Here is a 25793-nt window from a genome sequence, read left to right as displayed (position 1 = left end):
TCAAAATCACGGAAACATTTTGAACAGAATTTGCTACACTTCCTCTAGTGAAAATTTAGTTCAAATTCCGCCACTTTACGGCCCCTCCCGGAAAAGCCAAACGCTGTCATGCTTCACCAGTGTGCCGCGGTTTGCGGTTTATCACTCTGAACAACAAACCCTCCTGACTCTAATAAACGCCCTCGGGAGAGTTGATTCATGTGAAGGATTCTCGTGCAGAACCGTGCTTATCTCGCGTTGATCAGAGTACGCCCCCGCGTCGTCGACACGTGACACTAACGCTCCATCATCGGCAAGCGTCCGTTCGTTCGTGCTTCTTCACTCAACGCGCGCTGCGCTGCCCACTGAAACACCCTCCAATTAGCGAGAGCAAAAGCGATACTTTTCCGCTTCAATGGTTTCGCCGGGGCGAAACTGAAAACGGGGCAGATCAGGAAGTGAGATGTAATAGTTGGTTAGTGCATTGTTTTGAGAGTGCGCTACCCTTGGGGGTGTATGATGCAAGAAGTCAAGATTGGATTCCCTAGCACGGACGTCGGAATCAAGGATTGAAGCATTCAACTTGCTCATGTTTGACAAATTCAAGCAGGTAAGTGCAGGTCGGCGGAGAAAATCAATCAGGTAAGTACGTTCTGTCAATAATGTCAACGTGTTCTGTCCAGCCTTGTCAACTAGTCAATCGCGCGACTCGAAACAGTCAATCGCGAGCGGAGCTTTCGGAGCCGTTCCGGTTGATAAGAACGCGAGCGGTACCACACTTGTTCGTCTCGGTGACATGAACGTTGGCCTTATCGCGCGTTGTTTTCGGCTCGAACAACACAACTCGTTGACGCAATTAGAAGAAATGGCTGCGCGCACCAGGCCGCGTCTAATCGTTTCGGGGGTTATTTTGGGCCTGTTATCACGGGGGTATCTGGGCCACGCACTGCTGCGATGACCTTTCGCGCTGGTGGACGAACAACCCTTCGAAGAACACGGCACTCACCCTCGTCGTCTCCTCAACGACAATGGCGTGTGCGGTTATGTCAGCAGCACACTGTAGAGAGAAAAACAGCTGACTTTGGTTGGCCTCCTTTTTTCGGGGTAGGTACACACACAACGGGGTCGCAGGAGGACACGTGCGAACCGGAGAGGTCACTCAGCAGGCACGTGTTCGGTCGTAGCCGGGTGAGTTCCGACAACCACACCTTGACACCGGGCACTCGCGTGGCGTCACCAAAAGGCAGAGGACGACACGTTGGCACAGTTGCCTGGTGGCACACTACGCAGATGTAGGATGGGAGGAAGATGTGTGTGGGAGGTAAAGAACTCCCACACACACAGCGGTAGGATGACAGGATTCTGCGCTGAGTTACAACGAGGGAGTGAGTGGTCTCGCAGGTGGGTAGAGCGCGTGCTGGAGAATGAGCTCCCCCTGCGAGGTTGTTTCCTTTTGTAGGTTATGGTAATGTGTGTACTAAATAAATGCGGCAATCAATGAATTATACAGATGGTTCAGGTTTTTAAGGGGATTAACGAAGGCATGGTATCGCGAGGTATTCCTGCAAGGCTCGTTACTATTTTTTCTCAGAACTGCGTACTGTTCTCAAGAACTCAGGGCACCAGAACAGGCACTTGGTTATCGATTTCCGACTCGCACTGCCAGCCTACTGCGAAACTGCTGACGTCGACACAGTCGAGGACGTCATCACGCACTCACGCACTAATCACGCACCGGGGAGTTCCGGTCCCAAAGGCACACACACTTTTTTTTGCTGTTCTCAATCCGGAACCCCGGGAGCAAGTCCAGAACCACCTTGGGCACCCCAGTAGTCCCACACACTGCGGCACACGCTGGCGCTGGGAGTTGCGCTCTTACAGTATGGGTTTTATGAGGAGAGACGGACGACGAGGTGATGTGACACGACACGCGCTTGGAACCGACTCTGCAGTGTTTTGGTGACCGATGGAAAACTGAAACTGAAGTCGTCCCAGCGTCGTCGGTTTGCTTTCAGCCTTTGAAGACGCGGTGTGAGAGATGCAAATTGATAAACACAGACACACGCGATACGACACGATGTGATGTCGACCTAATCGGAGGGGTCGGACGGCTATCCGGGGACAACCGAACCTGTGACAACCGTTCCGGACGGTAACGCGCGAGGACTCTGACGCTGGATTCCCGGACTCGAGACGACACGACGATGACACGACACATGCCCTGGCGTAGTAGGCCGCGCCGCCACCGCAACAAACTCTCGCTCTCTGCGGGGTCGCTCACGCTCACGCTGCGCTACTGTCAGTGGAACTCACTCTCTCTTTTTGTAGTGGTGCGGTCGCATCAGCTGGAGGCGGGAGAGACCTTTTGACGCATTCTCCAGAGAGTATTTGTTCGTACCAGTTGGAGAGATTTTTTATGTAATGGTATGCAGCAGTCGCTCAGGTGGTTCTCATCGAGCTGTCATAACTGGCTTTGCTTGTGTGTGCTCGCGAGAGGTGAGTTGTTTTGCGTTTTTCTTTTTTTCCACATATTGTGTAACAACATCGGCAGCAGCAGTAGAGTTGTCAGCAGCGCAGCACCCGGGACATGCCCTGTCCCCCCAACCTATGAAAACCCAGGGGTCGCTCTCGTGTGTCCGCTGCAGCAGCGAAATAAACACTCTGACGCGGCCACGCATGGTTTCGGGGATTCCCCTGGCCCGTCCCCTTGGCCCTCGTGTTACCTTCGTACCTTAAGACGTTGGACTCTGCTGTAGTTGTGCGAGTTGGTTTGGCCAGGCATTTGCATACCAACGGTGCCAATAAAAATAAATATTAAAAGTTTTGGCCGTTTCTGCTTAACTGGTGTGTTTTTCGTTTCAGGTATTTACACGGCAGAAGATTCTTGAGCAAAACCTGTCCTCCGCGGAGTATATTCTTTCAAGGACTACCACCGCATCATCAGCGTGGGACAAGTTTTTGGAAATTTCCGGACAAGCCTGCTCAGATGATCGATGAACAACCTTTCTGGAGGTCTCCGAAACACAAAAAGTTGCTATAAAGTTCTCTTTAAAGAAAGGGATGTCACCAACCCATTAGCGTAAATTTCCTATTCGATACTAATTAGTGGGCTCTTCGCTTCGTCTCTTTCCTTCGAAACTGTAACGAAGCCTTGGGGCTATTTTCTATCTCTATAGACTCAATCAGGGTGGCCACCAGATTTGGATTTTCAATTTCCCGGTTTTTCCCGGTTTTCTCCCGAGGCCAGAAGGATTTTTTCCATATAGTTTTAATGTTTTTTCGACCTCAAACTTCAAAGCCCGTTTTACCCCACTTCCATTTGTCGTAGAGGGCACATATTTGGCATGAGTTCATGTCATGTATTGACAAACAAACGCTGAAAATTTCATCCAAATCTTACATTTTACATTGCAAAACAACTGAACTAGTGTAAAATGCATTTTAAAACACTTTTTCATGCAAATGTTGAAACTGTGGCTTTTTGTTTCAATATTTATATTTTTTTTATTTTTTTCCGAGGCCTTTGGATAATCGAGTCTGAGCTGTATTCTATGCTAAGCTTTTTAGCTTTTTTTCGGTACGCAAATTTTAGTATCTTCGAAATTATGGGAACTATCGGTTATTTATTCCCTAAAGTTACTGTCTACAAAAAAAAAATAAAGCAGATTTTGACTCTTTTTACAATCATATTGTTGAAGGGTTAAATCCGTAAGTTTGACATTTTTTGGAATAAAAAGGCAACAACTTCCAATACTTATTGATATAAGACTTCAAAAATTATAGCGCTGAGTAAATTTTCTATTGACACGCGAACTTGATCGGAAAAATTGCAGCTTATCAAACATTTGATTTTTAAACCGGGTCCGGTGGTGTAGTGGTAATTGTAGTTACCCCCCTCGCCAAAGAAATATATCATGGAATACTCAACAGAAAAAAAAACAACCAAAGCCTAGTAGCTTGAGTCTATTACACAAATTTAAACATTATTTTCCCGAATTCTTCATTAAGAATAACTTGAATAATATTCTAATAGAGAAAAGTATACATTGATGTCATTTAAGAGGAATTTGTCGAATTTTAACTAAACTTAAAATATTTTCCCGGTTTGTCAGTCGAATTCCCGAGTTTTTCCCGGTTTTCTCCCGGTGGAATAAATTCCCGGGTTTTTCCCGGTTTTCCCGGTTTTTTCCCGAGGTGGCCACCCTGGACTAAATAGATAGCAGCGATGATGACCTGCACGCGTTACCCAATCGAACCTGCAGGGCGCCCGAGAGTTGCGCAACTATAGAAGAATCGTGGAAGGCGCTTGCCAAGGGCTTCGTCACGTTGACCGCTCGGGATCGTGCTGAAAACCAGCAGTGTAAGGCTTCACCGCTTCGCGATGCAGCAGACCCGTGGTCAGCTGGTCCGCGCTCTCCTTCCTATTCAAATTTTAACGATCCAATTCCAAATGGCCACTTTCGATTGGTGACATTTCGCGACGCGTCGGCATTCCATCTCTATTCGACGAGCTTACGTCATCCGTGCGACATGACTCCCAAATTCGGCAGATCACCCCACGCTCATCGCTGTCGCCTAACCCAACAAGACTCGCGCCGAAATTGGCTCAACTTGATTGTCATACTCTCGCTTTCGATTGCGCTTGCGGATCTTGATCGGGGCGTCGCAATGAAGCGCGGCGACCTTCACCGTGTGTGTGTGTTTACACCCGCGCGAAATTGAGTGCAGCCCGTACAGGTGACTGCCGAACAAACGGGGGTAATGTCGTGGCATTGAAACGCGCGGCACTTCATGTTTGACGACTGTTGAGCCGCATTGTTGTCTTTTGCAAGGCAGTTTTTGGTTTGCCAAATTTGGCAGCACTGCTGCGAGGCAGGTTTTCGCGAATTTACGAAACTTGACGGGGTTTGATCACCGGTATCGAAAGTGAGGGTTCATGATCAAGGTTGCGTTGAGATTGTGCAAACTTCCCTAACAAGGACTTCAACTGTGAGTATTGAGGGAGAAAACAAGTCTTTAAAAAAGGTTTGTTCGAGCAGTAGCAGGTATGTTTTGAGTGTCTGGAAGAGTTTTGGAGCTGAGTCTGTCATGTAAGTACAACCAGTCAATTCTGTCAAATAAGTCCAGTCAAAACAAAAGTCATAGCTTAACTCGATCCATGCTGATTCGAGCCAAGCTTTGGCCGCACCTTTTGGCAAACCTGTCCCCCCGATTCCGTGACATTCACGCCGTCACCAGCGACAAATTAGCGCCAATTAGGACCACCACTGGATCTTCTCCGTCCAATTTCGAGAGGCTCAAAACAAAACAAGTTCGCATCCGTCGATTCGATCAATTAACACCACCGCACAGCAAGCCTAGTCGAGCGAAACCCACTGCCACCAGCAGGCTAGGCTGGTAGCCGCGGTTCCATTTGCACACAGGGCTGCTGCGATTGGGACATAGCTAGCGCGTTATGGTCGCAACTGGTTGGGTTTCGGTTACCTAACCAAACATCTCTCGACCGCGGGTACTCTAACACACCGAACACACATCAGGTTGCCACAGATCTACACTGCTGCACACAGATGCCCTCCAAACAAAGTGTGTAACAAGTAGGCGGCTGTGATTTGCTCGAGTGTTGGTATTCGTTAATAGAATCAATTGAAAACAATTGGACGACGGTGCGGTGTTGTGCGCGTCCGCGAGAGCTCTGATTTGAATCGGTAGGGCTGTGCCTACTACGACGACGGCGTGCGCGGTAGCATGGATGTGTGCAAGAGTTTTGGCCGACGCAGGAAGCTGTTCATACAGTTTCATTAAGATTGTACTGGCCCTGGTGTCGGTAGTAGCGCGCAACGTTATCAGAACGAGCTCAAATGAGCCAATATAACGTGGTTCAAGCGCGCCCGATAGGAAAGTGGGAGAAAGAATGAAACGGAGCTAGAGCTGCGGGTACAGCTGGTGGTAGTGGTTTGATAATTTGTCCTGATATTTTAATTTTATGACCGCACCGAAGAGTCGGACAAAAAAGTAGCAAAATGTCGCAGTAACAATCATAAAAGCCGGGTGTACCCGATTAGAAAAGAGCCTTTAACCATAAAATTTAAGGTTTATGGCAAACTTGCTGAAGATTCATTTGCATCGAGTTTGACACACACGTTCATGAGATGAAACAAGTGTCTGAACGTGCTCGAACTGCAGAATGTATAGTTATGGCAAGCGAATCCTATTTGAATCGGGTCAGGACCTGACGATTGAGTCCGCGGGTACCATGTGCGATAATATTTATAGTCGCAGAGTATACAGGGGGATGTTTTCATACATTTTTTCGTGTTAGTAGTTGTTGTTCAAAGTCGTTTCTCGTCTGCTGGAAGCTTCACATGTAGAAGGTTTAGCTTTTTTGCTCCAGACTGAACACCGTTGACGACGGCATGGATGGGACGAGGTTCGAGAGGCGGAGTGACGATGATTGCTGATTAGAAAAGTGTAGCGTGTGGCAAATAGGGGGGTTGAGTAAGTTGCTTTTTTTTTGTTCTGTCCCTAAAGCGTTTGTTGATGTCGTCGTTTGACAGTCGGTAAAAAACGCGCGGATAGTTATTTTTAATGGTTCTGCCCATTGAGCCTGAAAGCGTGCGGAGATGAGAAAGTTGTACGTCAGGTGAGATTGATAGGCGTGACAACAATTGGGTCAGTCAGGGATGTCCGTAACATTTGAGTTGAACAATCTGATGTCTACTTATCGAGTTTTAAAATTAAACAGTATGAATTCTATAGTTTGAAAACAAGTTAACACACATAGCAACGCGAGTTGAAGCTGAACGGGAAGTACAGCAACAACAGCAAACGGAACAAAAGAACTTCAATCGTCCTTGAATAGCTAATGCAATTCACTCAACCATCTAACCAGCACTAATTCCGGTTAAGTGCAGCCATCCATCCAGCGGCTTCAGAGCGCCCTAAATTATGAATTAGGGCTCCTTGAGGGCAGCAATAGTTCAAGCGGCAGCAGGTGTGAAGCCGCGCTGACCTCCGACCGCGCCGTAATCCAATAATTGGCTCGTGTAATTAAAACATTTGCCGCAGGGGGGAGGTATGTGCGCTGTGCCGGTAGCCTACCTTCGGGAGGGCCCAAAATACACGAGTTGTGACACCTTTGGCACAATATCTGGTGTAAGCGGGAAGGGGAGTAACCTCAATGAGATTAGTGCCAATTTTTATCGTTTCCCATATGTTGAGTCGGGAACTGTCAGTGGATTAAACGGCTGCCATAATGGCGACCACTAAGTGTCAACCACACTTGCCATAATGGCGCGCACTTTGAGCTAGAACGAAAGCAACTGGTTATCGGCAATCGCAGATCTGTGATCTGACCCAGTTAACAAATTGTGTTCTACTTGGGCAATGTTCACGCCACTAGGATAAGCATCTACGTAATTAATTGAACGTCTCAACCTTGCGTGAGAATTGTCGCTGTGACGTATCGCAAGGTATCAAAAAGAAATCTTTCCATTTGTTGGCGGCCATCAAAGTAAATCGCCTCGCGATCGTCTACCGCTTGTTTACGACCGAGAAATAGCTTCTAGCCACCAAGGGGACCTCTTTAATCCCCTAGTCGTCGATGAGGACCGTTCAGGGACGGGTGTGTCCCCTGGACTAATCGGTGTCAAAATCAGCATTAATTGACCGTCGAAGCCATCGCGGCTGCACGAAGGTCAAACCGACACTTTGCCATAAAACGAAATGTTCCAACTGGGGAGTTGCATCCCACGCGCGCCCCAAGTTCATCGAATGAAACACGACCAAATCCAGGCCATTCAGGTATAACGTAAATAAAAGTGTCCGTGTAGAAAAAAAAAATATATATTCAATTATTTTATGATTCAACTTCTTCTTCGTCATTGATCGTCACACTGCTCGACGCGGTTTATTTGCTCTCTTTTTGATTCTTTATTTCATCGGAGGAGACCCCCCTCCTTCTGATACCCCTTGCGAGGAAGTATAAAAATGTGTTTATTTTCATTCTTTATTGCCAAAAAAGTTGGACCAACAACTGGTGCACTACACACACAGAAAGATTTATGTTCAATATGGTCGTCTTAGTAGTGGTCGCACACGCTAAGTCGACTTTTATGGCAACGTGTTTGACAGTTGGAGGCACGCATGGTTTCGTGATTTTGTTTTATGGCATGTTAATTGAAAAATCGTGTTTTTAACAATGTGTAAATATGGCTCAACTAAACTACAAATATTTCGGTCTGACCCAGTTTCTGTGAAACGAAATCAAAAAACGTTCCGAAACAATTAAAATTAAAACGCCCTCCACAGTTGACAGATGACAGCTTCGCTAAAGCCACGTGCTGCGCCACTAGTGTTATAATGCTAGTTTTATAGCAAACACCAATACATGCAGCAGCGGCAGGCACAACAACAACAATCAGCGCCAAATTGGCCAATCAAAGTGCCCAAATTTTTCATAACCTCAAATATTTATACGTTTGTGTATGTTTTGCCGTATATTGGTGCTCGTCAGCGTTTGGTGCAAGGTCAATCGATAAAACAAAATGCTCGATGCATGTCAAGAACTAAACGGGAGAAGTGAGAGCGAGCGGGTGCCACGTGTGACGTTAGCGGAGAAGGAGAAGGCGGGTGGGAGAGTTGCAGGGGGTAATCAGCTGACAAGCACGATACATGAAAAAATAAAACAAACTTTGACGACGGACGACAATTGAAACTATTTTTAATCAGACAATCAGAAGAATTAGCCTGTCTCCTCTCCTCTGCATTTGGCACAGAAACCGACACGACCGCTATGCGGACAATTGACAAGAAGGTGGTGTCCGAGGTGAGGGTAGAGGAAGTGGGCACGGGGCTGGGCACGCTGCCAACGCGGTCAAGGAGTGACAAGAAGGATTCGCCGTCATTGATATTGGCTGGGAATTGTTTATAGCGTTGTCGGGGTGATTATTTTTAAATTGGGACTGCCCGCTTGGCCAGATTTCGACGGGGCCTTTGTTGTCAACTGGGTGGGACAGCAATCTCCAAGAGGTGGGGCTATTTTTGGAACGCCAAATATTCTAAACAATGCGGTGAAGTTTAGTTTCCCACCTTCGCTTTAGTGACCTTGTCCCAGAATGACGAGTGTGGTCCACGTGCCCGCTTGGACCTCGCGTGGACTCCCCGAAGGAGTTGCGTGTCTTGCAGCGATTCAGGCGCGCAAATGTCGTCCATTGCCAGTCCTTCTAGTGGGTTTGTGTGTCGGAATTATAAATCAAGCTCCAACCGGCAGCAGTTGTACACGTCGTGAGGAAGTGAGGTGCCTCGAGAAGGTCACCAAAATAACAGAAAAATGGTAATGCGTACGACCGTGTGTTACTTGGCGTATTTAACCGGGCTAATGTATTCATGGCCCCTCGTACCGACTTCAAGTGTTCCCTTGGCGAGAGCGAGAAAGGGTGCCCAAAAGCGACAGCCGGAAGGGACCATTCGGGGGTGCCTCTTCAAAGAAAGTTCCGAATCAGAACGGAATAAATCTAGAGAGATTGCATCCAGGTCATTGTCAACTAGGGAGTCACCCGAAGTTGGCCGGAAGTGAGCTTTGACCCTTGGTCCGGGGTACGACAAAATCCAGGCACACCAAGTCAATGAATATCTAATGGGCCACAAACGTCGTCGTCGGACCTGACTTAATGGGCCCCCAGGTACGAAACGGTAAAAGTAGAAATGAATGCACTTTTGACCTGCTGAGGAAGTCGACCTCGGGGGGTGACGTGTGAGTGTGTGTGTGTGTGGACAGACGGAAGGAAAGTGAAGAGGGTTTTTAATGAGTTTCATTCTTCATTTGTTTGGAGCGCAAAGGTAAACATTAAGTTGCCAAAGTTGAGGCGGACTGAAAATAAACCCTTTAATGTGGCTCAGAATTTCTGGATGAGTAAGCATTTGAAGGTGCATCAGCTTCATGTTACGATGCACATAATAAAATTTGCTTAACTTCTATTACGGACGTCAAAATCAAGGTATCTCTCGCAGATCTTATGTAGATTGACAAGTCTGGTAAGTACGAATGTTTTGAATGTGAAGTGCCTTAATCAATCTGGGACGTCGAGTTCGAGTGAGTTGTAGTGCTGGTAAGTTTTCTGTCAATCTGTCAACTCTGTCAAACAATTCTGAACAAATTTTCAAAATATTGTGTGCACTCAAGTTCACACTTTTGAAAATTTACTCTAGAATTGGCATCTTATGTGATAGGTGTCACGACCTTCCAGCAAACTCCAAATATGGTACTGCTTCGCATTCCTCGCCAGAGGGGGTGTCGAGCAGCTGCTCAACACACCATCTGCAATCTGGAGATACACAGCATCCACCCGCGCACGTGTCCGCGAATTCCTAACCCACATACTATTCAGTAGTGGTAGCAGTTGTTGTTGTTGCAGTGCAGCTGAACACTCTCGTTCAAGACAGATAATGACAAACAGAGGGGGCACACGAAGCCATGGTCGAGCGATCCGACTTCGAGCTAATGGAAAGGAAAATAAAACTAGTACTTCAGCTCACAGTGAGACAAACCATTAGAAGAGGGAGGTACTGTTTGCGAATAATAACAGAGTGGTTGGGTCAAGGGAAGAGGACGAGGCAAGGCGATGGTACCTCAAGGATGTTCAGAACCGGGCTACAACTATGAATGGTTGCAACCACCGGTAAGGGTTCGGTTACGCCACACAAGGCTCACAAAGCAATGCAAGCGCCAGCTCAACTTGCGGTCGACCTGTCCCGGCTCTCGTTTTGAACCTGGGGTAGTTGGTCTGATTGAGGTCCTGGTGCAAATAAAAAGATTTTAACTACTTAGATATGACCAACTACCCTTCTAGTACACCTTGTGTATTGATGCACTTTGGAAAGAAACTAGGCTAGAATGCTCGCTCTCTCTCTCTCTCTCTCTTGCTCGGGCGATTTGGCCGCAACAGAAGTGGAGCAGGGGCAGCCGGCCGCTACCACCGCCGCCGGAGGTCGTCCGGTTTTGGAGAGTTTGTTCGTTTTGTTTCAATTTGGCTCTTCTTTCGGTGGAACAACCGCGACGTACCTCTCCGCTTCGTTCACCTTGTCAGTTCGACTCTCTCTATCGTGCGGTTCCCCAGCTTTGCGTGTAGTTTCTAACTCGCGAACGGCGATTTTTTTGGGAGTTTCTTTTGAGCGCACACATACACACAGACACGTTGTTTGGTGTGCTCTTGCTCCTCGAATCGTTTGTACAAGGTCGCGCTCAGTGCGCAACTGTCGGGGAGCCCAATTGGTGTACACTTCTAAGGTATACACAAATTCTCAATCTCCACAAAACTTCTCCCCAGTGGGGCTCTCTTGAGCGCTGGGGAAGTTGGAGTTGGCAAAAAATCAAACATTTCCCAAACAAGGACTTCAACTCTAAGGTACGTAAAGTTTTAAGTGTTTCAGATTGGTAGGACCATTATGCAAGGTAAGTGGAATGCAGAATAGTGCAGCTGATTTCGGTGAGTACCAACTGTCAAAACTCAATTTTTGTCACATCTGTCAATCAAGTGTCGCTATAAATGCAAAACGATGCTAATTTCAAGTATATGAGGAGAAGAGTGGGTAGCCACAATGCTGATGCCTTTTGGTGTTCCGTTTCATTTTATCCGTTTCGATTGCCTATCTTTGTGGTACTCGCACTCTCTCGTCCTCTCTATTTTTATCTACATCTATCGCATTCTGCTCCACATTGCGTATTAGTACATACATGGATCCGGAAAGGGTGTAAACATACCGTGTGCACTTGCATTTCCAGTTTAGTATTGCGGGTTCATATTTCATGAGCCCCCCACTGGATGTGGGCAAGCTCTTTTGCATATGAGCTAGTTACGGGGTGGAAATGTTCTATTGACACAGTTCTATTCTCGTTTGCAAAACCTACCACTTCTGTTCCCACCTTTTAGTTATCACTTTGATCCCTAATCTTTAGCCTTATTCCTCCTCTCTATTTTTTTCCTTTTTCTAGTTTGAAAGTCAAGAAAACAAATCAACATTTTTCACTTGACCCAATCGACTGCGGGTAACACGAGGTTAATTGGGCGTAAAACCATTCAGTCCCACCTTGACTTTGGCGCTTCCCACCTTTTTGCAGTGACCACGTGATCGGCGACTGCTGTCGCCCTATCACGAGCCTAGACTGACGCGCCGGAATGACTATCGAAAACAAAAGCGACCGTAAATATTGTCATTTGTCTTATCTATACAGGACCCGTCCAATACTGAACTTGAACAGAAACTTTAGCAAATAGCGAAATGTCAAATGTCAAATGTTGACGTTTGGTTTATTTTATTTTATTTATGCTACCAAAAAAAAGGAACAGTTTTTGTTATTTTTTTTCGAGGGCCCCTAGTTGTACGTGTTTGAGTGAGTTCGTGGTTCGGATCGTTCGTTTTATTGATGCGCCACCGTCGATAGCGATGCGACCAACAAAAGACGAGTTTTTCGGCTCGTTCGCGAATCAAACGGCGTTGCAAAAGATTTGGTGGTGTGTATTGTGGCATTGCATTGCATTGTGCCACGAGCTGTTTGATTGTTATTATTTGGAGGTATTTTGGTGGTGGTGCCATTGCTGCTACTGATAGGCACGGTGAAGGTCAAACAGGTGGTTGTGTGAAGGTGGAATTCGATGTAGGTTAAGACATTGCTCCATTTTTAAGTTTAGCAAGGATAATTTTCCCTAAAAGAATCGTAATTCAAATCAATCGTTGAGATTAATTTGATTTTGTTTGAATGTTTTCTGTACGCCAGTTATATCAATCAAGAATGCTCAATCGCAGACGGATGTGATTCGTGTCATCGAGTTTCTTTGTTTTCAATTTTTAAGTATTCATGAGTGTTTGCTGTATGTAGCGAATCAAAACGATACACTATCATTTCTTTTGAACCACTTGACAGTGCTTACTCAAAATCAGACACAAGAACAATCATATGCACAGCTTAGTTTTTATTTAACAGCAGTGCGTGACTTGTCATTGTCAGCTGTTTAAAACAAAACAACTTTTGAAACTATGTCTGTTTAAGAACGACCTTCGTAGTCATCACCGAGAGAACTCGTCACGTCCAATTCGTCAACGTTTCTAGACAGTCTTCGTGAGGGTTTTTTGTTTTCTTTCGCATGTTCAGCCATGATTTGTTTTGCAATCAGCAGTAGCAGCAGGGGTGCGTTTAGTGGTTGTGGTGATATCGCAGCGTACATGAAATGGTATTTCTTATCGCGTTTATGTTTGGATTTCCATCCAGTTCGATTGTTACTCTTCGTTCTTTCTTTTCTTTGGCGATGACTCCATGTGGTGTGATGTGGTGGTGAGGCAATTGATAACACAAAAAAAAAGTTGACGGCAAGAGCGATAACACACACGCAGACACACTGGACTGTGTGTGCATGCGTTCTTGTGAGTAATGTGATGGTTTGTGCGGTGCTAAACGCACCGTTTAGGGAGGTGGGTTTAGTAATAATGCACGCACGCACGAAATGAGAGAAACCGAAGATTGGGAAGCTTTTAAGATGTGAGATGGACAGCGGGAGAGGATTCCGGCGCATTTAAAATCGGAACAGGGGCTAAGTTCAGTAGGTGACGACTTACCGTTGGTGCTGAAGTGTGACCGTTTGGAGGTTCCATCGTCCAGGGTTCCGTCGTCGAGGGGTCGCTTCCGGGAGTCCCCTAGCTCGGGACTCGGGCAGGTTGTATCCATAGCGGCATCAGCGGCCATAACTTGAACACTATCCACGTGGGAATACACTTTGGAGGCCGTGGGATTCGGAGGACTTTTTAATTGAGGGAAGATGTGGACTTCCCCAGATGTTGGTATGTTTTGGAGTCTGTTCGACTGCTTCAGCGGCCGACAGCAGCGTGTGTTGATAGTTGGTCTGTAGGACTTTCTCTCCTCTACCGGACTACCGATGGTTGGGACATCCGCGAGTTCGGAACGCGATAGCAGGAGCGACTAATGGTCACTTCATGCAGAGCAAGACGGGTACGGTTCTCGTTTGCTCTCGCTCTCAAGCTCACTGCAGAATGGTTGTTGCTGGTGTTGTGCGTTTGTGCTCGTCGCCTCTCTCGTTCACACCGACGACGGTTATTCATAAAGCTCTGGCTCGTCTGCTCTCTCTGTCACGCGTGCGGTGGTCAATAGCGCTGCTCGCAGCTCCCTAGATTTTGACGACTCTCACTTTTTGACGTTTAGCCCGTCGTCGTGAGAAACGGGTTCCCCCGTCGCGTTTGGCAGAGGAGGAAAATTGATTTCACCAAAATTTTGCACCAAGTTTTGCGTCGGACGCATCTATCTTCGCCGTCTTATCACACCCCCACACTTTAAGATAAACACTACAGGTCTGTTCTGACCAATGTTGCTCAACGTCGAAACGACCACTTTTCTGCTGCTGTTTTTGCGTTTTCTAACCCAGAAATCACGAAATGTCACAACTTTTGCTCCCTGCAGCGGACACACAGGGATGACAGCAGCGCACGACACATACGTCTTCACCGTACAGCACAGTAGGCGCGTTTCGGGTGTACAGAATTCTTCCACGGCCTGGTACGGAATCACACCGAAAAATCCTCACACTTTTGCTCGCGCACTCTCTTCTCTCTAACGCGAGCTCACACAAATACACACTTCAGCAGTGGACAGCGCTACTCGGAGCGCACACACTTTAACCTATTATCACACATGCCCGCGACACACGCGCGCGACACCTATTGCGCAAGTGCAACGCAAAACATTCACACGAGCGCGAGCTCGAGTCTCTTCGCTCTTTTGTATTTTTCCCAAAATTTCTGTCACTGTTTGGTCTCTCTCCCTCTCTCTTTTCCTTCTCTGTTTCTCTTACCGTGGCCAGATTGTATTTTTATTCTCAACCAATTGACAACACACTTTTGTGACTTGCGACGACGCGATGACTGCGACGACGACGACGTGTGGTGTGGTAGATTAGTAGGCGATGTGTGTGAAGCAGCAGTGTTGAGAGCGCACTGACTGGGTCGGATCGCGAAACGGGCCTAACCAGGTTGTCGATCGTCGGCACTCAGCAACGTCGTGCGGCACTCACTCTCGCGCTTCACACAGTGGCGATGGCGATTGGGCAATGTCGGACCTAGTCCAAATTGGTGACGGATTTTTTTCAGCGGAATTAGGTACTCACCATAGCAACACTATCTTAGGGTTAAATGTATTGTCTTTTCAAGCGTTTTTCTTGTGATTTTCTTTGAAAATATATACTACACAGCTATTGAAGAGGAATAACAGTCAGAACGATATTTGTACACACCATTTCGGCTCTGAACAAGAGAGAGTGAGTGCCTCCCCCTGGCGAAGGAATGTGGTGAGTGACCGTGACACATACAGAACAAAAACGCTTTATTTGGGTGCAATATGTTTGTAGCTGCTGCAGAGAACACATTTTGATCGTGTGCGTGTGGTGTGTGTGTCGGTATGAATGGGAGGAAATGTTTAATTCATGCTGATGGTTATTCCCACACACATTAAGGCCCGCGAACGAGTGTGAAACCTCTGGTTTGTGGTGCGGATGCGGGTTTCCATGTGGGCATGGAAGAGCGTGGTGGTGTTGGTGAGCCACTCTTTTTAGAAGTTTCCGTCGGTGAGGGAGTAAGAGAATTGTGACAAACTGTGTGGTAAAATTTGACTCGATTTGGCTAAAATTTACTCGATTATCCGAAACCCAGATTATCCGAAGATTCTGCCTTCCTCATCTTACTGAGGAAAGGCTATAAAATCACTCGAAAAATGAACTTCTTAATTCGACCTCGTAGACCCACCGTCACGTATACCTATCGACTCAGAATCAAATTCTGAACAAATGTCTGTGCGTGTGTCTGGATGTGAGTCCGTGCGCAAAAAAAAAATACACTCGATTATCTCCGGACTGGCTGGACCGTTTTGGTCTGCAGTTTAGAAAAGTACCTCAAAAGTTATGTTAAAAAACGATTATGGCTAAAGATTGTAAAAAGAGTGGTTTTTGTAAGAAAACCCGCATGGTAACATATTTTTAGAAAGGTATTTTAAAGACTTATAAATGAGCCTGATATATCTGATATTTCGATAAAAATCATGTCCGAGTCCATCATGCGACCCGTCCCGTTGTTTATATAATTCAAAGACCTATTAAATGAGCCTAAAACATCGAAAATCTGACAATCCTATCAAAAGTTATGAGCACTTAAGAGTGTTATTTATACACATTTCAGAAGCCGGATCTCATATATATATAGTCCAGACTCGATTTTCCGAAGGCCTTGGCAAAATTTCACTACGGATAATCGAAACTTCGTATAATCGAATCACACTTTTTTTTTCGTTGCCTTAATTTTGATTGTTGAGCTTTAGTATGACCCTTAAACTACTCTAAAGTGATTTAGAATTTTGAAATCCAAGATGGCGACCAAAATGGCGAGATGAAAAATTGAAAAAATGCATTTTTTAATTTAATAGGCAATCAACCATTCAAATTTTACTAAAATGGGGTAGCAGAACTCAAATTTGATGTTAAAAGTAAAAAAATAATAAAAATACAAGACAAATTTTTGTTCGTGATTTGATTATCCGAAGTCCAATACAAAGCTTTGGATAATCGAACTTCGGATAATCGAGGCTTCGGATAAACGAGTCTGAACTGCATCCTAAAGTTGTAAGCAGAGCTTCGGAAAATAGAGTCGGGACTGTTACTTTATTTTATACCCTCTATGAAGTTTCCGGAAGATTTCTTTTCTTTTGTTAGGAAAATCTTTCTTTCAGCATTAAAACCAGATAAGTTTACTTGAAAGATTACTTTAGTATTGAACAAAAGGGCTAACCTCACATTGACGGATGCGTCATCTACGCATGTGTCATCAATTTTTGGTAACTCAACCACTGTCACCATGAAGTGCGAAGAAAGTGAGCTCCAAAATCTCTTTCTCTCTCTTTGACTTCGATCCGGGAGAAAGTACACGTTTCACCATCAAAGTCGGGAACGGCGCTCACGCACGTTTTCAACTCTTTTTATTATGCTAGAAGCGTGTATTGACAGTCGGTGTATCAATGAGTGGTCGAAGATTGCACACTGTAGGGTGCGAAACCAATACATGCGTGCGACGTTTACCAACAACACCATCTCTATCAGTTACCATCTCACTCAGTCTTGATAATTCGTCTATGATTCGACCCCGCACATAGATACATGTGCTTTCAATATTTGAACTTTTCACCCACTTGAACAAAGAGAGCACATCGTCACCCTTGGATCCGAGTTTTGACCAGCTTACCTGCAATGTAAACAAAACTGCGTGCGTGCAACAAGTGTCGCATCTGCACCTAATTTGCTCGTAGATTTTTATAGCAACCGCCATTATGGTATGCCGTTGCGCCACATTTGCTAGATCGCGCGCGCGCGCTTTTGTACGCGGTGATCTATTTTGATGAACGCGTGTTGTTTGTCATTGCCGCCCGTGTACTACGCGGGCTATTTCTAGCCACTTTAGACAACGACCACGGCGGCGACGTGCTGCTGGTTGGCTGGTAGCACGTGAATTAATTGCTTCGAGGTCGGTCGGAATGTATGAAATTGTTACAAATTACTGGCAGTCGCTACCCGTAGATACTTTTTGCAGAGTACATTTTCAAAATGTCGTATTCATTTAGGTTGAAACGTTCTGTAGAACAATTGGTACATGCATGACAGGTTTGACATATCTATCAAACGGAGGTTATTTCATCACTGTTTATCGGTTTAACTCAACAAACATATGAATTCTCATGTTAGAAGCAGCTTCCATAAAGACCCAAAGTGGTAGATCGTACACAGCCGGGAATTAATCTTCCTAGTTGGCCATCACCGTCATCATAATTGTCAGCACAAACCTATAAACCTGCGGAGAAGACAGCTCCCATCCCTCAACTCATCACCTGGCTGCTGCACCGACCGCGGAGTTGAGCTCCAGCAACCAACATTCATGACAGCCAACTGTCCGTGGGTAATTACCGCGCTCATTTTACTGCCAGCAATCACGTCATTATAATAAAAAATAGCAATGTCTAACCAAGGTCTTGCCTCGGTCATAGCTATACAGGTACGCTATCGCGTTGGTTGGAGATGTTTAGAACTCCACACTATAGACTCAGTCAGGGGACGACAGGTGTAATTCTATATTCCCCCTTTTGTTGGCTACAGTGGGTATCACTCAATAAATATTTTATTCAAATCAACACGTTCCTGTTTTGTGTGCGGTTGTCGTAGATATGGCAATGGCGGTTTAAGGCGAACGTCAAACTGCAGCGTCTCCTGTTACCTAAAAAAACTCTAGAAAATGAACACTTTGAGCCGCCTGTTAACTTAAACTTTTTGTATTTCTTTGGCGAGAACAGACAAGAATGGTTCAAGAAAATATTGAAAATCACGTTTTTACCTAAGTAGGTTCTTACATTTAGTTATTCTGACAGTGAAGACATTTCTTCATCCCCTTTCTTCAGATCTGCCTAGATAACATTAAATGCAAAATTGAATTATATGAATATTATTAAAAAAAAAACAATTCTATTTTTGGAATTTGTTGAAACAATATCAACTAAAAAATGCATTACATTAGTCTGATCGATAACTTATACTTACGGCTACCAACTGTACGGAATTTTTCCTTACCGTTCGGATTTTCGACTCTCTCCGCGGATTTTTAACTGGTCGTAATGTATATACGGAATTTTTCGCATAATACGGATTTGTAAGGAATTTTGACAACTTTTTAAAATTGACTTGCTTTTCTGATCTGGCCAAAGCTTTTTCTAATTAGAAAATTTTATTTATCTGTCAATTTGTTTTAAAGAGATGATTCGGATAGTTTTCCGGGTTTTCCTCAGTTCACAGTTGATTATCAATTATTGTTCTTTTCAAATTCCTTACAAAACATATTTATCCTATGAAAGATCCAAAGGTTTTCTACAGCTTGTGAATACCTGTAAACATTTTAATTACAAATCTAGAGTTTTTTTTTTTAAAGGTCTTAATATAAGCTATTGTGTTTCACAAAACTGTCGAAATGTTTTCATGAGAACGATATTATTTTTATAAGCAAACTTGACATTCGAAAACTTTTAAACGTTTAACAAATAAATGGGAGAACATGAAGATTCAGCAAATCGTGGCTTATTTTGTGAATATTTTTAAACGTGCAAGTCATAAGCAAAGTGAAATTTGTAAAATGTAAAAACGAGACAGTTTTATATTTTTAATTTCAAATTTATATAAATTATTCCTTGACAGTTTTTGTTATACCATAGAGTCATATCGGCAAAGTGTACGGAATTTTGGTAAGCAAGGGTTTGGTAGCCTTAATTATACTAATAGAAAAATATCATTTCATTCACTTCTAACAACTGCTGTGTAGCTTTGCTTGTTATTTGGGTGATTTTTTTTTCAAATGGTACAGTTTACAATTTTGATATTTTCAGTCTTGCTCACTAAAAACACAACTCTATCGACGATGAGTGTAAACACCCAAAGAGAAAGGAACAAAAAAGGAAAATGATAAGGCAAAATGATAGATTTCTATAAATAGAGGCGCTACCTCTCGTTATCTAATCTTGCTTCTCTGTTGTACACCCGCGATAGTCTCTGAGCTGAGGAATACGAGGCTCGCAAGTAATACACCGGGCTTTGGAAGGGCTTACTCCCGGTGGTAATAAATTGTTCAATAGCGTACTTCCCGTCCTGGAAGTTTTTTTTTCTCCATACAATTCGTCATAATGTGTGAGTGTGTGGTACGATATGACTTATCATCATCAAGCGGTTGCCTACACATATGTGTGGACCCGGTTCGAGATAAGATTGATGTTTTCCCTACGATTCTGACGTCGTTTGGGTGCGGTTAGACCTATATATGGACTGCAAGGCGAGATAGTCCGATAGTTTGTGGACTGATAAAGAGCATAGCATGTGTTCTTTCCCACAACTGATTACTGATCAACTGTCAAAGTGAAGCATTCGCCATAATGGCGCCGTTGCTATAAAATATATCATTCTTCTTGAACTGTCAAATCGGTCCCTCAAACTGCAGAAAAATCTCCTTCGCGTGTCCACACTCATTAATCGCGTCGATCTGCACGATTCCGTATCGATGCGGCCCTCATCTGCCCGGCGATGCACCGTTGCGCAACCGGCCTCTCACAATCTAACCGTATGATGGAAATTGCCCGCTTCCTTCCACGTTAGCCATATGCACCACTGCCAAACAAACAGCTCCAGGTCGAGAATCTCCGAAAATTGCCATAATTATCATCATTCTCACCTCTGCACACGAACGGTATGCGGCGAGCGATCGATCGCGTTTTTGACCTTGACAGCGAACGCCATAATGGCGCCGTAGAATGCTATAAAGATGGCGATCGTACGCCATTTTGGCAGCTGACCGATTGATGTTGCGGCGTTTATGGAAATCTCCCACCGTACAGAGCGATAATCGTTTCTCGATTCAATGTTAAGGCGAAGGTGATTCTGCGGGTGAAAAAAAGCCGATCATGATCATCGATGAGTTGTGCGGGCAGTTTTACACTTAAGTATATGCACAATTGAGCTCGCGAGAGAGAAAAAAAGACCCTCATCATCACTCGTGTTCAATGGATGCATTTACTTGAGGAGCATTTTGCTGCATTAGACGGCGATCGATCGAGGGGAAGTCGGCTGGTAGGGGGTTTGCACAGTTGCGTTGTTTTGCACGATTTGCATGAGTCATTGAAGTTGTGTACATTGACGACCTTACGTAAACTTCAGCGTTTTTTGTTGTTGTAAATATTGTTTGTCACAAAATTTGCATAAAGTTGCTGTAATTTATGATTTGGCTTCAAAACTACTGTTAGATTATAATTTTCAAATAAAAATTTCATGCATTATGTTGGTCACCATACCTAATGTCAATTCAACAGCATTTTGACCCAGTGACCTGTGATTATTGGACGGTTTGCTTACCAAATGTTTTTAACGGTACACATCAACCAGAGCTTTTGCACCAAGATTTTCGTTATAGACATTCTAGTATCTTCAAAACTACGGGAACTATCGATATAATTTTTATTCATCCCCTAAAATACTGTCTTCAAAGTTATTTACAACAAAGTTTGACTATTTTCACAATCAGTTGTTGCAGGATTGGGTCCGTATGTTTAACAATTTTGGAATAAGAAGACAACAACTTCCTTGGTTGTTGTGCACCCTTAAGGCCCTTGATGACGGTGCGTGAAGTTAAACTTTTTAGCTTAAACAACAAAGTTTTAAAAACAGAAAAGGATATGACATTTTGACATATGACATTTTGAACAAAACCAACCAAACTTTAATTTAATTTTGTATGCAACTCAATTGAAATGAAAATAGATCAAGTGCATGCACTCAAATTCCGGATCCATTGCTGGTTATAAACCAAATTATGCATAGCAGCTCTGACATAGTTTTCATTGCACCAATAATTCGAGGCTTCCGGAATCGATTTGGCTTTTTTTCCCCGCAAGCTGCCAAGTTGATTTGTAATTCACGCCACCAAAGGTTGATAGAATGAAAACAATATCAACACCGCCAACATTGTGGAGGATAGGGAAGTTCTCTCCCTCCCCAATTTCATACGGGCTTGACCCGAAAATTAATATATATCGAACGAAAACAAGGAGCGGCTGGCTGTCAAGCGGTTCCTTTTTTGGAAACACCGCAGCTATTAGAGGAGATTGGGGCAATATGATATATAAAAAATTAAGTTCCGTCTTCTTAACAATTCAAATTTACAGCAATTTTAATATGATTTTTGAACTCTGAAACCCTCACCAAAATAAGTTTTGCAGTTACCAAGGCCAACAGCACTATAAATGCTGATTATAAGCTAATTTAGTGCCTCATTCGATTCCCCTAGTCTACGTGCTTAGAACTCATCCCCCTCCTTTTGCTGTCATTCTCTACATAATTCAAGAATCAGGTCGGATGTGGAGGCGGTGGAGGCGTTTAGCAGCAGGTTGACCTTCGGCGCCAGATCGAACTGGTCGGTCCGGAATTGGCCGAATCGCACACGTCGTCCGGTTTGGGTGGGCTTTTATTTATGTCACCTGGTTCTGGCTGGCCGTGGGCCAGAAGAATTGTGAGTCGCGGGACGTGTGCTAATCAGACAGCAGCTTTTGCACTTTACTGATAAAGGTATATATTTTATGGTATTGTTTGATGTTTGCTTTAAATACCTTTTAAATTAACCCTCTACAGCCCAATTTTTCATTTTTTTTTATTTTTTCTCGTAATCATTTTGAGTAACTTGTGTTCTTCAAAAAACTAAACTTCTCTTGTTTTTTTTTTAATATTTTGAGTATGTTCATGTACATTTATCTTATTTAGTTTTTGTTTGATTGGTAGTCTTTTTATATCTATTATACAGCCTTCAATCCAATTTGTCTATTTTAAAAATAAACTTAAGTTATTACCCGGGCAGACGGTAATAACAAAATTCAAATTCCATTTCAATAACAAATACTGTTAAAATAACAGAAAGTGTTATGGAATCTTCTTGAAAAATCAATTTTTGCATAAGGGTTTAATAACAGTTTATGTTATCATAACAAATTTTGTTATTGGTCTGATATTGGTTGAAAGCCAAAACAACTTGGGAATAACACTTTTTGTTATGGAGGAATAACTCCAACTGTTATTGGGATGATCGGATTAGTTGTTAAAATAACTAAAAATAATAACAAAGATTTGTTCGAAGAATAACTTAAAATTTTATAAGTCTGTTATTACAATAACAATCCAATAACAAAAAATTCATAACGATGAATAACAAATCTTGTTATAAATAACATAAAATGTTATTGGCTTATTTTTTTTGAAAATCAAAAAATGTTATTCCCAGGTTATTTCCGTCTGCTCGGGTAGCTCTTGAGTAGGAACAAAGAGTGTCTAATGAAACTGTGGAACATTACCAAATTTACAGCATAATTATTTCATAAAAAAAATTGGGAATATTAGATACAAACACGGGCCAAGTTGACAATTTAAAAATACCTTTTTTTCAAAATATTGGCAAAGCCACATAAATCTAGTTGTTGTTAATTCTCGATTAAATTTTCAAAAGGCCCTATCTGCATAGGAAACCCATGAGGGATAGGTTGTTTTGAAAATTTAATCTAGATTCATTTATTTCTGGTAGCTTTAACCTTCTTGGTCATTCGCTGCCCTACGAACATAACAGTAATTCAAACAGTTAAACTAAAGATGTCACCCCCAATATATTTTTTCTAAAAACTTCCAAATTTGAATGGAAATTGGAGTTAATCAACTGAAGACAATCTTAAATGCATTTTGAAATTCCGATGGACAAACAGAACCGCAAAAACTTTTTTTTTCTAGCGAAAAAATAAAAATTAATGATTGCAAAACAACTGGACAAGTGCATTTTAAAACACTTGTCTTATTCAATTAGCTTTACCTTTAGCTCGTGATCTAAATTTGTACACAGTCCAGACTCGATTATGCGAAGTTTGACTATCCGATGGTTTGTATGGGACTTTCGGATAATGAACAAAACGATTCGTAGTATTTTTTTATTTTCTTACCTTTAACATCAACTTCGAGTTCTGCGACCCAATTTTACACAAATTTGATTAGTTGACAATGCATTTTTACAATATTTCATCTCCGCCATTTTGGCAGCCATCTTGGATTTAAAAATGCTAAATCATATTTCGATGCCAACATTTCAAAAAGCATCATGTACACACCATCCTTTTTGAGAAAAACGCATTTGAATGTTGAGCATCCATTTTCAATTCCCATTTTAGTATAAAAGCAAAATAAGATGTTCTAATGATAACAAACGATGAAAAACGTTGCTTTTATTGATACTTGATCATCCAAATTCAAAAAAACATTATTTCCGTAATTTTATTTGAGAACAACAAACATAACTTCTTTTGAAATCACCAACGTCTATATCACCCTGCTGTCATTGAGGGGGACGCTTTGTTATGATTCGTTTTTCTCCGCCGAATGTACATGGCGCTTTTTTCATGATGCTTTTTTTTTCGTCACGAGGTTCATGTAGTCTTTTATTTGACAGGTTGACAGGGAATGCTGATGGCAGAGATTTTGTTTATGTTACTTTATTTAAAATCATGATTAAACAGACTTTACTGAAGTAACTTTTGCTCATTCTTGGTGGAGAGGTAGCTTATTAGGAGTACATACTTTCAGAATAATCAAAAATAAGACAACGAGACAAAAAAATAAAATTGATTCGATTATCCCAAGATTTTATCCGAGGTGAAATTTTTCCGAGGCCTTCGGATAAGCGAGACTGTATTATTTTTTTTATTTTTTACCTCCCTCGGCTTTGGTCACAGTCTAGGGACGTAAACTTAAAAAAATAGCAATGGCCTAAAAAGTATTTATTTTATTAAGTTTTTTCAATGAAATTTAAATTTAGTCAATATTTTTTTAACTCCATAATTTTTCAGATTTTTTTTAGGGGTTGGGGGAAGGGGTTGTGTGGGACAATAACTTTAAATCAAATCTTCAAACGAATCATGCTTATCATGATTTCAACGAATGGAAATGCATATTAAATTTTAATTGTTTTCAGCTGATTTCTTTTTCTATTTTCAATCGCTAAATCGAGACCGTGCATAATCACGATATCTTCAAATTAGTAATTTTATTAGTATATCTACATGATTTAAAAAATATATATATATTTTTCAAATAAAATACTTGGTTTCATTGCAACATTCGTGTTACTGCAAGTATCTTTCATGATTGTAAGAGTTATTAAGTCTTTAAGCCAAGTTTTACTATCCATTATACTGCATCACGGAAACTAAAGTAAAAATAATCAAATTTTATTCAACAAGGCCAAACGTTCGGAAGGCCCACGCAAGCGCTTTAACCGATATGCGATTAACCACAATCAACACACCAAGTTCACACTGCAGTTCGTTCATCACTTCGGGCAGGCAATCGTGTTTGCACCGCACTCATTCATCAATCTAATCTTTACCGGCCTGTGTAGTGCCGGCTGCTCAAACCTTGACATTGTGCTGCTACTTGCGTTCTGACAGCTAGCCAGCCGGCTCGTCTATCTAGAACCGATTTCTATTAGACTTTGAGCTGTGAAACCAGCCGCTGTTACTGGCTAGCTGGCTTTCACGTTGTTATGTAAATTGGTTGTTTTATTCAGCCAAGCAACTTTGGCAACCTTCGGTGCGGGTGTTGTAGGTAGAACTTTGAACACAACATCGCCTTTTTAATCTTGAAAATTTAAAATTTTATCATGCTTCATGATTTTTGTTTAAACAAAAATACATTTTGGATTTAAGCAACTTCAAATTGATTGCAATACTTGGTCTAGAATTTCGCTCTATGGAGAGTTAAAAAAAACAGTTTTGCGACTATTAATCATCAATTTGCAAGTAATTAGTCTACCATGCGAAAAAAATTGCGCCAGCATCGGCAGCAAAAGCTCACATTCTTGGCCACGTGAGTCGAAAAACGCGCGTGTTCATTGCCAGTGCTTCTATCTGGTGGTGGGCGATTGCACTGTAACTTGCATCCAAACTTGTGTACAAGACATTAATTAGAATTTTCAAAAATGGTGCTAGTAAAATGAGTTTTCAAATATAAGAACTAATTGTTTGATTGCAACTTACTTTATCTTGTTCGTAAAATCAACATTTTTAGAAATTTAATGTGATTTCGACTATGTATAAGCTTCTAGAGCATTCATTAAAGCGATGCACCAAAAACAACTTATCACGGCGTGACGCCAATTGCTATCAC

General features: G+C 42.9%; 1 protein-coding gene across 6 annotated transcripts in view; it reads right to left on the bottom strand.

Moving 5' to 3' along the window:
- The window catches only part of LOC120423831 (RNA-binding protein Pasilla), a 45458-nt gene extending 30482 nt beyond the window's left edge, over window positions 1–14976 (bottom strand). For 3 of the 6 annotated variants that reach the window (XM_052706330.1, XM_052706322.1, XM_052706325.1), the window contains exon 1: window positions 1859–1994. Coding sequence is in view for 2 of the 6 variants with exons in the window: in XM_052706326.1 (XP_052562286.1) it covers window positions 13588–13714 (127 nt within the window). In the remaining 4 variants the exon portion in view is untranslated. Of the gene's footprint in view, window positions 1–1858; window positions 1995–13587 lie in introns of those variants that run through there. The other 3 variants (XM_052706326.1, XM_052706327.1, XM_052706323.1) reach the window with 3 other exon arrangements.
- Between the last annotated feature and the right edge of the window lie 10817 nt (window positions 14977–25793).

Source organism: Culex pipiens, chromosome 1 (genome assembly GCF_016801865.2).
Source record: "Culex pipiens pallens isolate TS chromosome 1, TS_CPP_V2, whole genome shotgun sequence".
NCBI lineage: Eukaryota > Metazoa > Arthropoda > Insecta > Diptera > Culicidae > Culex > Culex pipiens.
The sequence above is the reverse complement of the archived record's forward strand: the minus strand, read 5'-3'. Positions and strand labels throughout refer to the sequence as shown.